General features: G+C 44.5%; 1 protein-coding gene across 1 annotated transcript in view; it reads left to right on the top strand.

Moving 5' to 3' along the window:
• Nucleotides 1-4,361, top strand: part of LOC119934805 (ATP-binding cassette sub-family C member 11-like) — a 34,951-nt gene extending 30,590 nt beyond the window's left edge. Inside the window, exons 21-24 of the mRNA XM_038754341.1 lie at nt 62-140; nt 1,170-1,283; nt 3,969-4,133; nt 4,233-4,361. Coding sequence (XP_038610269.1) covers nt 62-140; nt 1,170-1,283; nt 3,969-4,133; nt 4,233-4,325 — 451 coding nt within the window. The 3' untranslated portion in view covers nt 4,326-4,361. The remainder of the gene's footprint in view (nt 1-61; nt 141-1,169; nt 1,284-3,968; nt 4,134-4,232) is intronic.
• Nucleotides 4,362-12,381: the final 8,020 nt, after the last annotated feature.

Genomic DNA, 12,381 nt, shown 5'->3' with positions numbered 1-12,381 from the left:
TTGATTTCCCAAAGAGCCATTTTATTGCTGTTTAAGTCTTTCTCTTATCCTTGGGTGACAGGTTTAATTTAGATCCCTTTGACAACTACACGGATGAGCAGATCTGGAAAGTTCTGGAAAGGACATTTTTGACTAAAGCAGTAAGTACCACCTTTAAGATTCTAAAACAATACAACCTCAGGGCATGTGAGGCCCTTGGAAAGTTTTGAGAGGATTAGAGAAAAGGAAAGGGCACTGGATGTCTGTCCTGGAGGTAAAGCCATGTATAGTTGAAATTCTAGAGTTCAGCCAGGCCCTAGAAGTCCTGGCCCTAGACTAAGTCCTGGTCTGTACTCAGACTGACACCCAGCTGGCCTTGAAGCCACTACCTTTGGTTGAGAGGGAAGGGGCGGGATCACCCCTGCCTGGGAATCCCCATTCATGGGCTGGGGTTGTAGCTCTAGCCTGTATCTTTGGATGCCCTGGATCTCAACCTTGGCAAAAAGGAGTGAGAAGTCCTTGGGAAGCAAAGACTCACTGGGAAAATGGGAGCAGCTTTCAATGAGTCTGTGCCCCAAACCAAGTAAGAAGCATGTGTTTGCCCTACATGTTGGCAGAGTGGATTTTTTATGTACACACACTCACACACACACACACACACACACACACACACACACACGGCATAGTGAATAGAGCATGGGCCTGGGAATCAGGAGGTCCTGGGTTCTAATCCCAGTTCCAGCACTAGTCTGCTATGTGACCTTGGGAAAGTCACTTCCCTTCTCTGGGCCTTAATTCCCCTCATCTGTAAAATGGGGATTAAGACTGTGAGCCCCATGTGGGACAGGGACTGTGTCCAACCTAATTAGCTTGTATCTACCCCAGCGCTTAGTACAGTGCCTAGCATATAGTAAGTGTTTAAAAAATATCATTTTTTAAAAAGGCACAAATACACCCCCACAAATCCTCCATTTTCTCCCCTTTATGGCCTGCAGTAAAATATAAGTGGAGCAAGGAAGTTGGGTATAAAGTATCTTTGCACCGAGTCACATTTTCTACTTGAAAAATGTTTTGACCATGAAACAAGAAAATCCCAATAACCCAGGCCAGACTGAATTTAATTTACTGGCTGGGGTCAGCTTGTTCAGGTCTCTCTCTCTCACCCGACTATGCCACTCTCTCTGTTACAGATCGTAAACCTCCCGGGGAGATTACAAGCCAAAGTTGCTGAAAACGGCAAGAACTTCTCCGTTGGGGAAAGACAGCTGTTGTGTATAGCCAGAGCCCTCCTGCGCAATACTAAAGTAAGAAAGCAGCAAGGAAGGAGGATATCTGGGAGCAAATGTTTTTTAGGGATAGGGACCATGTCTAATTCTCACCTGTGTATGTTTCCCAGCACTTAGTGCAGTGCAGTGCACACAGTAAGTGCTTAAGAAATACCAATAAATATTAATCACTACTACTACTCCTGTGGGGCAAATTGTGGGAGTGAGAAGGGTTAGGGATGGGAATTTTTGAAAGAAGGTGAATATAAAACTCTTTAATCTATCAATCCATTATCATTCGGTATTTACTGAGGGCTTACAGTGTGCAGAGTACTGCACACTTGGGAGAGTACAATACAACAGAGTTGGTAGCCTAATTCAGATTGCTTTTCATAGGCTTTCTCCTCTCATTTATTATCTGCTTCCCCTGGTCATTCCATATAATCTTTCTGTTTGTAGTGGTGGTTGTCATATTTTTTCCAACTTGCCACATTGTCCCCTTCCCCGCCCTCCTCTCCTATCTCACTGTGAGAATCTCTCAAGGTTAAGTTCTGGGGCTTCCTTCCATTCGCCATCTATACCCAGGTCTTGGAGAATTCATTTGCTCCCACAGCTTCAACTATCCTCTCTATGCAGACGATTCACAAATTCACCTTCCCAGGCCTGACCTCTGATTCTCTGCAGCCTCACATTTCCTCCTGCCATCAGGACATCTCCATTTGGGTGCCCCACTGCCCCCTTAAATTTAACGTCTAAAACCGAACTCTTTATCTTCTCACCAAAAACCCTGTCCTCCATGAGACTTTCCCATGACTTTATAGTACACCACCATTCTCCCTGTCTCACAAGCCCATAACCTTGGCATTCATCTCTTTCATTCAACCCCCATATTCAGTTTGAGCCCATATCTTGTAGATTCTACCTTCTAAGCATCTCTAGAATCCACTCCTTCCTCTCCACTGAAACTGCTACCCTGCTGATCCAACAACTTCTCATTTCCTTGCCTTTACTACTTCATCAGCCAACTCACTGACCTCCCTGAGCACTATGTTTTCCCTTTCCAGTCCATATTCCACTCTGCTGCAAGGATCATTTTTCTAAAAAAAAAAAAACGTTCAGTCCACTCCTTCCCACTCCTCAAAATCCTCCATCCCTCCACTCAACAGAAATAATAATAATAATGATAATGATAGCATTTATGAAGCGCTTACTATGTGCAAAGCACTGTTCTAAGCGCTGGGGAGGTTACAAGATGATCAGGTTGTCCCACGGGGGGCTCACAGTCAATCCCCATTTTACAGATGAGGGAACTGAGGCACAGAGAAGTTAAGTGACTTGCCCAAAGTCACACAGCTGACAAGTGGCGGAGCCGGGATTTGAACCCACAACTTCTGACTCCAAAGCCCGGGCTCATTTCCACTGAGCCACGCTCCAGAAGAAGCATGGTACAGTGGATAGAGCTTGGGTCTGGGAGTTAGAAGGTCGTGCGTTCTAATTCTGGCTCCACCACTTGTTGTCTGTGTGGCCTTGGGCATGTTGCTTTACTTCTCTGTGCCTCAGTTACCTCATCTGTAAAATGGGGATTGAGCTGTGAGCCTCACGTGGGACAGGGACTGCATCCATCCTGATTTTGCTTGTATACAGTGCCTGGCACATAGGAAGAGCTTAACAAATACCATAATTATTATTTTTATTTTAAAATCCCTTACCATTGATTTTAAAGCACTCAATAAATACCATTGATTAATTGATTGATTGAATCCAGGTCATCTGACTCCCAGGCAGGTGCTCTTTCCACTAAGCCATGTTGCTTTCCCTGGCCATGCCAGGGCAGTCATGTTACCTACCTTCCCCTCCCTCCACCTCTACTCTATAAACACTGGCCAGTGGGGATGTTTTCTCTTTGCCTCTTTCTCCCATCTACTTCAAACTTAAGCCCATGAGGCTGCTCTTCATCTGGTTTCCTGACACGTCTTTCAGCTGTCAATCAATAAATAGTATTTATTGAATACTTCCTGCATACATAACAATGTACTCAATGCTTGGGAAAGTACTGAACAACAGAGTTCATTCATTCATTCAATTGTATTTATTGAGCACTTACTGTATGCAGAGCACTGTTCTAAGCGCTTGGGAAGTACAAGTTGGCAACACATAGTGACGGTCCCTACCCAACAATCAGTGGGCTCACAGTCTAGAAGGGGGAGACAGAGAACAAAACAAAACATATTAACAAAATAAAATAAATAGAATATGTACAAGTAAAATAGAGTAATAAATACATGCAAAAGATCACTATGGCTTAATTATGAAGTAGGATTTGTGCCCTGCCAAGCACAAAATGAGAGTCAAAGGTCATAGTGGAGAAGCAGTGAGGCCTAGTGGAAATATCAAATACCTGAGAGTCAGAGGACCTGATCCCAGTTCTGCCACTTGTCTGCAGAGTTGGTAGATTCATCCCCTGCCCATAAGGAACTTAAGGACTAGAGGTAACTAACATTTCCTAAAGGATTCGTGAAACTGTTCACAAAACCATAGCAACTTCTAAAGCTCCCACAGATGCCCACTCTTTGTGGGTTAGGCCATCTCTTCCATGCCACTTGAGGCCATCCTGAAGAAAATTATAACAGCAGGAAGACGGCCACTTTGAAATTTGGCGTCGCCAAGCAGAATGCTAAAAAACAGCAACCTTTTTGTTTGCATCATACCAACTTTTTACACCAGATCATACTGATAGATGAAGCCACAGCCTCTGTGGACCCAGAAACGGATGGCCTAATTCAACGCACCATCAAGGAAGCATTCAAGGGCTGCACGGTTTTGATCATCACTCAACGAATCACCACCGTTCTCGACTGTGACCGAATCCTGGTCATGGATGGTGGGAAGGTGAGGAGACCTGTGCTCCCCGGGGGCGGGGGGTCATTAGGGAGAACTTCTGATGTCCTGCCCAAGCTTATGACGTCTGTGTTTCCTGCTCCCTTTCAGGTGGTTGAGTTTGACAAGCCCGGGGCTCTGCTGCAGAGCCCAGACTCGGTGTTTGCGAGGCTGCTGGCTGCAGCAAACACCCCACCGAGTTAGAGAAGTGGAAGCCACACCGCCAGATGAATGCTGAAGTGGGAGAAGCAGCGTGGCCTAGTAGAAAGAGCACGGGTCTGTGAGTCTGAGGATCTGGGTTCTAATTCAGCTTCTGCCAATTGCTTGCTGTGTGACCTTGTGCAAGTCGCTTTATTTCTCTTTCCCTCAGTTCCCTCCACCGTAAAATAGGGATGAAATACCTGTTCTCTCTTCTACTTAGACTCTAGGCCTCAGGCAGGACAGGGATTGTGTCCTACCTAATTAAATTTCCCAGTGCTTAGAACAGTGTTTGACACATAGTAAATGCTCAACAAATACCATAAATAATGCATTAGAACTGAAGACCATCCAAGAGTTCTGACCCAAGGCTAGAAAAAGACATCCTTAAGAAGGACTTGGATTAACAGAAACTTCTATAATCATCACTGCAGGATCAAGTTACCCCTGAGGAGGCTGCACAGATTTCATGATGACAGGCCCCATGAAGGAACCAGAAGGGGCTGGGGTGGAATCAATCAATCAATCAATCAATTAATAGTGTTTATAAAGCACTTACTGTGTGCAGAACACTGGACTAAGTGTTTGGGAGAATACAACAGAGTTGGAAAATGGCTTTGTCCAACACCAAAAATTCCAAATACACTTCACCTGTAGCCCAGGGCATTCAAGGAGGAGTGGGAGCTGGTATTTCTGCACCTTCCTACCCCTCCATTGGCAGGGCTATAGTCCTGTGAGCCTCCTCTGATCCCCACCTCCTGCCCCAAATAATTATTCCCTATTCAGAGTAGGTCAGGAAGCCTACTGGGAAGAGACCGGAGTGCGAGTCAGGAGACCTAGTTTCTAATCCCAGTCCAACCACTGGTCTTCTCTGTAATTCCTCATCTGTAAAATGGGGATGCAGTACCTGCTCACTGTTCACTCACCTCCTATGTTGTGAGCCCTGTGAGGGGCAGGCCTGGAAGTCAGAAGGTCATGGGTTCTAATCAGGGTCTGCCACTTGTCTGCTGTGTGACCTTGGACAAGTCACTTCACTTCTCCATGTCTCAGTTATCTCATCTGTATAACAATAATAATAATAATAATAATAATGGCATTTGTTAAGTGCTTACTATGTGCAAAGCACTGTCCTAAGCGCTGTAAAAAGTGGGCATGGAAACTGTGAGCCCCATGGGACAGGGACTGTGACTTCTGCTATACTTTCCCACCACACACCACTGAATTTGATCTGATTATCTTATATCTGTCCCAGGACTTTGTCCATAGAATGTGCCTAATAATAATAATGCTAATAGTTGCAGTATCTACCATGCACTACTGAGTTTGAACTGATTATCTTATATCTGTCCCAGGACTCTGTCCACAGAAAGTGCTTAATAATAATAATGATAATAATTGCAGCATTTGTTAAGTGCTTATTATGTGCCAGGCACTGTACTAAGCGTAGGAGTGGATACAAGCAAATTGGGTTGGATACAGTGCCTGTCCCAAGAGGGGCTCACAGTCTCAATCCCCATTTTTTAGATTGGCTCAGTGGAAAAGAGCCCTGGCTTTGGAGTCAGAGATCATGGGTTCAAACCCCGGCTCCACCAATTGTCAGCTGTGTGACTTTGGGCAAGTCACTTCACTTCTCTGTGCCTCAGTTGCCTCATCTGGAAAATGGGGATTAAGACTGTGAGCCTCATGTGGGACAACCTGATCACCTTGTAACCCCCCCGGCGCTTAGAACAGTGCTTTGCACATAGTAAGCCCTTAATAAATGCCATTATTATTATTATTATTATGAGGGAATTGAGGCCCAGAGAAGTGAAGTGGCTTGCCTAAGGTCATACAGCAGGCGAGTGGTAGATTTGGGATTAGAAACCAGATCCTTCTGACTCTCAGTCCCGTGCTCTGTCCACTAGGCCATGCATTATGGGCTAATTCTGCTGAATTGTACTCTCCCAAGTGCTTAGCACAGTGCTTGGTACATAGCAAACACTCAATAAATGCCACTGATTGACTGATAGGTTGAACTCTCGGATTTTGCTTCTTCCTATAATGTCTCTGACAATTCCATCAGGTTGGAATTTGCATCTCTATGCATGGAGTTATCCAAGAGGTATCCAGTCATTTCGTTCCTGAGCCTTAGAATAGCCAGAGGTGAGAAGACATGCGTGGTGGTAAGGCATAGCAGAAGTCTCAGTCCTTGTCCCATGTGGGGCTCACAGTCTCAATCCCCATTTTTTACAGATGAGGGAACTGAGGCACAGAAAAGTGAAGTGACTTGCCCAAGGTCACACAGCAGACACGTGGCAGAGCCCAATTAAAACCCATGACCTTCTGCCTGGAAGGCCTGTGCTGTATCCACTATTCCACACTGCTTCTCTAACTTCTTTTAACTTCTTTGAAGACAGGGAATGTGCTTCTAATTCCACTGAACTTTCCCATGCTCTTAGTTAAGTGTTTTGCACACAGTACGTGCTCAAAAAGTGCTTTGATTAATTGATTCTGTGAAGCAGCATGGCCTAGTGGAAAGAGCATGGGTCTGGGAATCAGAGGACCTGGGTTCTTACCCGGGCTCTTCCACTTGCCTGCTGTGTGACCTGGGAGAAGTCACTTCACTTCCCTGTGCCTCAGTTTCCTCAACGGTGAAAAGAGAAGTCAATACCTGTTCTCCCTCCTACTTTCTTCTACTCCAAAGTCCCAGTGTGGCACAGGAACTGTGTCCTACTGATTATTTTGTATTAACCCCATCACGTGGTACAGAGCTTGACGCATAGTAAGACAAATACCACAATTAATGCTGTGGAAAAGTAGACCAGCTTGGAAAAGGAAGTTAACCTGCACAGCCTACCCCAGTGAAATGAACATCATCATCATCATCAATCGTATTTATTGAGCGCTTACTATGTGCAGAGCACTGTACTAAGCGCTTGGGAAGTACAAATTGGCAACATATAGAGCCTCTATGTGCTTTTCTTCTAAATTACTGAGAAATTACCATTTCTTAATGGAAGTGTGTTCCCAATGGGCTTACCTTCCAAGACCTGTCTATACCGCTTGCAGCATTGTCTCCTGTGCCTATGTTACAACAACTATGGCCACCAGATGACAGCCTCCTCCCAAAAATAAAAAGAACAAGAGCTGTTATTTCCCTTCGAGGCTTCTCATGTTACTTCAGGGAAAGCCAGGCTGTGGGTGGAATTTAATGGAATAAGCACTGAACGGTTATTTTGACCAGGCGGCGCCCCAGGCCCTTAGAAAATACAATGTGGGGGGAGACAAGAGGCCCACATCTCATTCCACTCTCTCTTGTGGAAGGAACTGGTTCTTCTCTGCACTGCTGGGGATTGATGGGGGAAGAGGGAGAATTTTCACGCTACAGAATCTCAGGCATGTAACTGCAGAGTCGAAAGATTAAAAGCAGGAAACTCCTGGGATTGGAAAGACTCAGAAATTCCAAGGGGCAACATCAATCCACTCAGTTGAATGTGCTCAATAAACCAGCCTGGACATTTATTGGCCCAGAGGAATTACCCAACCGGCCACTGCCGTCTGGGTGTGCTGTGCTCAGCTATTTCATTCTAAACTATGCTTTCTTTCCATGTATCTGGCAACTGTGGCATGTTAGTGAAACGGAATTGGCAATGGAACTAGAATGGAACTGAGGCTTTCCAATTATCACAATAATCACAACAACTACAATATTATTATTATTATTATTATTAAGAGTAATAGTATTTATTAAGCATTTACTATGTGCCAAGCATCATGCTAAGGTGTTGGGTTAGATTCAAAATAAACAGATCATATACAGGCTTTGTCCCACACTGGGTCTCTGTAAGCATTTTGTTACTCTCCCAACCTCCAGCCCCACAGCACTTCCATACATATCCTTATACTCTGCCATTTCCCCTCCCTGTAATTTCTTTTAAGGGCCGATTCACCTGTAGACTTGTAAACTAAGCTCTTCGAGGTCAGGGATTGAGTCTATCAACTTTTCTGTATTGTAGTCTCTCATACACTTAATATAGTGCTCTGCACACAATAAGCACTCAATAAATACTCAGTAAATACCATCAACTGATTGACTGGGCTCCCAGGCTAAGAGGGAGAGAGAACAGGTGTTTTATCACGTAGCCCTAACCATTATACAATTTAAAAATCGCATAGCCCTAACCATTTTACAATTTAAAAATCAATCAATGGTATTTATTGAGCACTTACTATGTGCAGAGCACTGAACTAAGCACTTGGGAGTGCACAATGCAATAGAGTTAGCAGATTTGTTCCCTGCCCACAGTGAGCTTATGGTATAGAGGGAAAAGAGACACAGAGAAAGAGAATGCTTGAACAAATGATCGGTTCTGTTCATTTGCGCTCCCTTCTGCATTGCCTATGCACTTGATCTGTACACCTTAAGAATCTGATCTTTACCCACCTCCATATACTTATGTACATATTCATCTGCCGTGTATTTTAATATCTGTCTGCTCCTCGAGTCTGTAAGATCCTTATGGACAGGAATCATATCTACCCACTCTCTTGTATCGTACACTCCCGAATGTTTAGTACAATGCTCTGCATACAGTAAGTGTTCAATAAACACCACTGATTGATTGATTGAGTGAGAGCATCTCCTTCATGCTTTCCCAATCCAGAGCCCTGGAGAAAATGCAGCTTGTCCCCCATCTCCAGAAACCCAGCTCCTGGAAGCTTCCCTATGCTGCCCATCATCACTGACATTATCCTGACTTCAGGGGAGAGGGGAATTGTCCAATCCTCAAACAGCTCTTTTTCCTCCATAAAGTTTAGGCAGGCAGGCCTGGGATGTTGTTAGCACCAACGCATTGGACTTTGGGAGGTTCTAGTCCCTTGAAGTAAAGTTCATTTTAAAATAAATATGTCCACAGTCTCCTTTTCTGCTGTAGGGTAGCACTGGACTTTATAAAGATTGCAGGAGTCTAAGGGTGCATCCCCAGCCACTGTCACTGCTCTGCCCTCAAAAGATATATCTCCACCTGCTTCTTGGCTTCTGCTTCAGGGAAAGCAGCACGGATGCTGCCAAACTTCTGGAATGATTTTTAAAAACCCAGAAAAAACCTGAGTTAAGTTTGGACTGCCCTCTTAGGTAGCTGTCTGCCTCATTTGAATGTCATGAGTCGACAGGGAGTTTATGAAAGGAAGGGAAACAAGTAGCAAAGTGTGTCATTCAAGTAGGCATTTACCCTGGGCAACCCAGAGAGTGTATCAGCATGAAATGAGAAACCATCTGTCTGCCCAGTGACTAAGGTGCATATCTGCCTGGAAACAGGGGGATGAATGGAATGACCTCTTGATGTCCTTTCCTGCCCAGTCTCTGAATTCATTCATTCAATCGTATTTGTTGAGCACTTACTGTGTGCAGAGCACTGTATTAAGCACTGGAGAAGTACAAGTCAACAACACATAGAGATGGTCCCTACCCAACAACGGTCTCTCAGTCTAATAAATCTCAATTCTGACTTCTGCCTAATCAGATCATTATCCAGTAATTTATACCAACTACCTTAAAGATGAAGCCATTGCCAGCTATGGGTTGAAGTGTCGGGAAGGAAGTGGGTGATTTTAAGGCCGTGTTAAAGCCCTTCCCAGAAAGCTGGGACCCTAACCCTGTTCACAGTCCTGGGCTACCTCCTGTCAACTTGGCAGCTGGCTGGTACTCAGGTGCTTATTTTAGGCAGAGGTCTGCATTCTCTCCCGCTAAGCTCCATATTGCCAACGGAGCACAACTTGGGAGGACCAGACTAGGTCAGCATGTTTTTGAAGAGACAAATAATGGTCAGAGGGCCTCTAGGGGGGATGTGGGAGGCTGGGGAGGACTGTCATTGCTCAGGAGAAGGGTCCTAGAACTGTTTTTGTAAATCAGGGATGTGAAGCATGACAACTCACAAACCATTCCCATCTTTTGTGTAACAGAAAACTAGCCTGGGAGGCAAAAATGTGCACAGGCCCTGTACACGTGTGCCAGCGGCACCCACATCTCTTCCTTTTCATTCAATCGTATGTATTGAGCACTTACTGTGTGCAGAGCACTGTACTAAGTGCTTGGGAAGTAGAAGTGGGCAACATATAAAGACGGTCCCTACCCAACAACGGGCTCACAGTTTAGAAGGGGGAGACAGACAACAAAACAAAACATGTACATAGGTGTCAAAGTAATCCTAATCCCCTAATCCTAATTCCTAATCCCCATCCCCATCTCACCTGGCTAAGACACTGATTTCTAGGAAAACCAATCCCTAAAGGAGTAGAAAGAAGAGGGTGAGTGAATGTGCTTTCTTATTAGCCTTTCTCCAAAGCCTAGTCCACCTTGGTTTATGATTTGGAGCCTAGGCATAAGGACAAGGGGTTATTTTTATTCATTCAATCATATTTATTGAGCACTTACTGTATGCAAAGCACTATACTAAGTGCTTGGGATAGTACAATATAACAACAAATAGACACATTCCTGCCCACAGTAAACTCACAGTCTAGAAGGGGAGACAGACATTAATATAAATGTAGATAAATAAATACATAAATAAATTACAGATATATACATATGTGCTCTAGGGATGGGCGGGAGGATGAATGAAGGAGCAAGTAAGAGCAGCACAGAAGGGAGTGGGAAAAGAGGAGCTGAGGGTTTAGTCACGGAACATTTGTTGAAGGAGCTATGCTTTCAAGAAGGTTTTGAAGTGGGGGAGAGCAATTATTTTCAAGTCTGGTTTAGCTCCAATACATTTCCAATTCTCCCCTTTCTCAGGGGATGGTACAGAAGTTGAACTGGATCTCTTCTGACTGTACTTGACTGAGAGTTGGAGGAGTTTGATGGACTTAATGTTCGGAGTGGGTGGTATGAGTTCTAAAGTGTTACAAGTCAATCCCTCTAAGGCTTAATCCGAGCAAGAACCTGCCTGCTTTAGATTGGAGACCAAAAGCAGTGGCTCAGGCCATTTAAGTACTCTGAGAAGCCCTAAGTCTGTGACCTATATATTTGAGGAACTAAGAGGAATCAGGTCAGGCTCCCAGAGAAATAATCTAAGTCACAGCCAGCAGTCCTGAGAGACATCAGGTTGTGATCCACTGAGACTTTTCAATCAGTTCCACCTTGCTGTATTCTTTGAGCATTAGGCTTTCCTTTGGTTTGGAGAGAATGAGGCAAGGCAGGGGGAGTAAAGAAAAATGAATAAATTAATAGGTGGATGTGTTATGTCAGCAAGAAAGAAGAGACTCTCCTCTGATGCTCACCTCAATTAAAAATCCATCAATTGCATTTACTGAACACTTACTCTATGCATAGCACTGTACTAAGCACTTGGGAGAGTGGAATAGAGTAAACAGACCAACTCTCAAGGAACTTACAATCTAGCTGGGGAGACAGATGTTAAAACAAATTACAGGTAGGGGAAGCAACCAAATATAAAGAAATCTATCAATCAGTTAGTCAATCAATGGCATTTAGTGAACACTTACTCTGTGGAGGACATTGTAATAATAATAATAATGCCATTTATTAAGTGCTTATTATGTACAAAGTGCTGTTCTAAGCACTGGGGAGGTTACAAGGTGATCAGGTTGTCCCACAGGGGGCTCACAGTCTTAATCCCCATTTTACAGGTGAGGTGACTGAGGCACAGAGAAGTTAAGTGACTTGCCCAAAGTCACACAGCTGACAGTTGGCGGAGCCGGGATTTGAACCCATGACCTCTAACTCCAAAGTCCGCGCTCTTTCCACTGAGCCATGCTGCTTCTCTAAGTTCACTGCACTAAGTGCTTGGGAGAGTACAGTACAACAGAGTTGGAAAACACGTTCCTACTTTAGTACAGTGCTTTACACACAGTAAGGGCTTAATAAATACAATTGAAGTGAACTGAGCGGCCCATAAGGAGCTTACATTTAGAAGGTATGTACATAAGTGCTGTGGGAAAGGATGCTGTGGGAAGGGATTCAGTGAATATCTTTGCCTTGGGGGAAAGCCTAAGTGTATAGTGATGCAGTGGGGAGGGGAAGTACAGTGGGGAGATGAGGGTTTAGTCAGGGAAGGCTCTGGCA

Source organism: Tachyglossus aculeatus, chromosome 11 (genome assembly GCF_015852505.1).
Source record: "Tachyglossus aculeatus isolate mTacAcu1 chromosome 11, mTacAcu1.pri, whole genome shotgun sequence".
Taxonomy (NCBI): Eukaryota; Metazoa; Chordata; class Mammalia; order Monotremata; family Tachyglossidae; genus Tachyglossus; species Tachyglossus aculeatus.
This window is presented reverse-complemented; position numbering and strand designations above follow the sequence as displayed.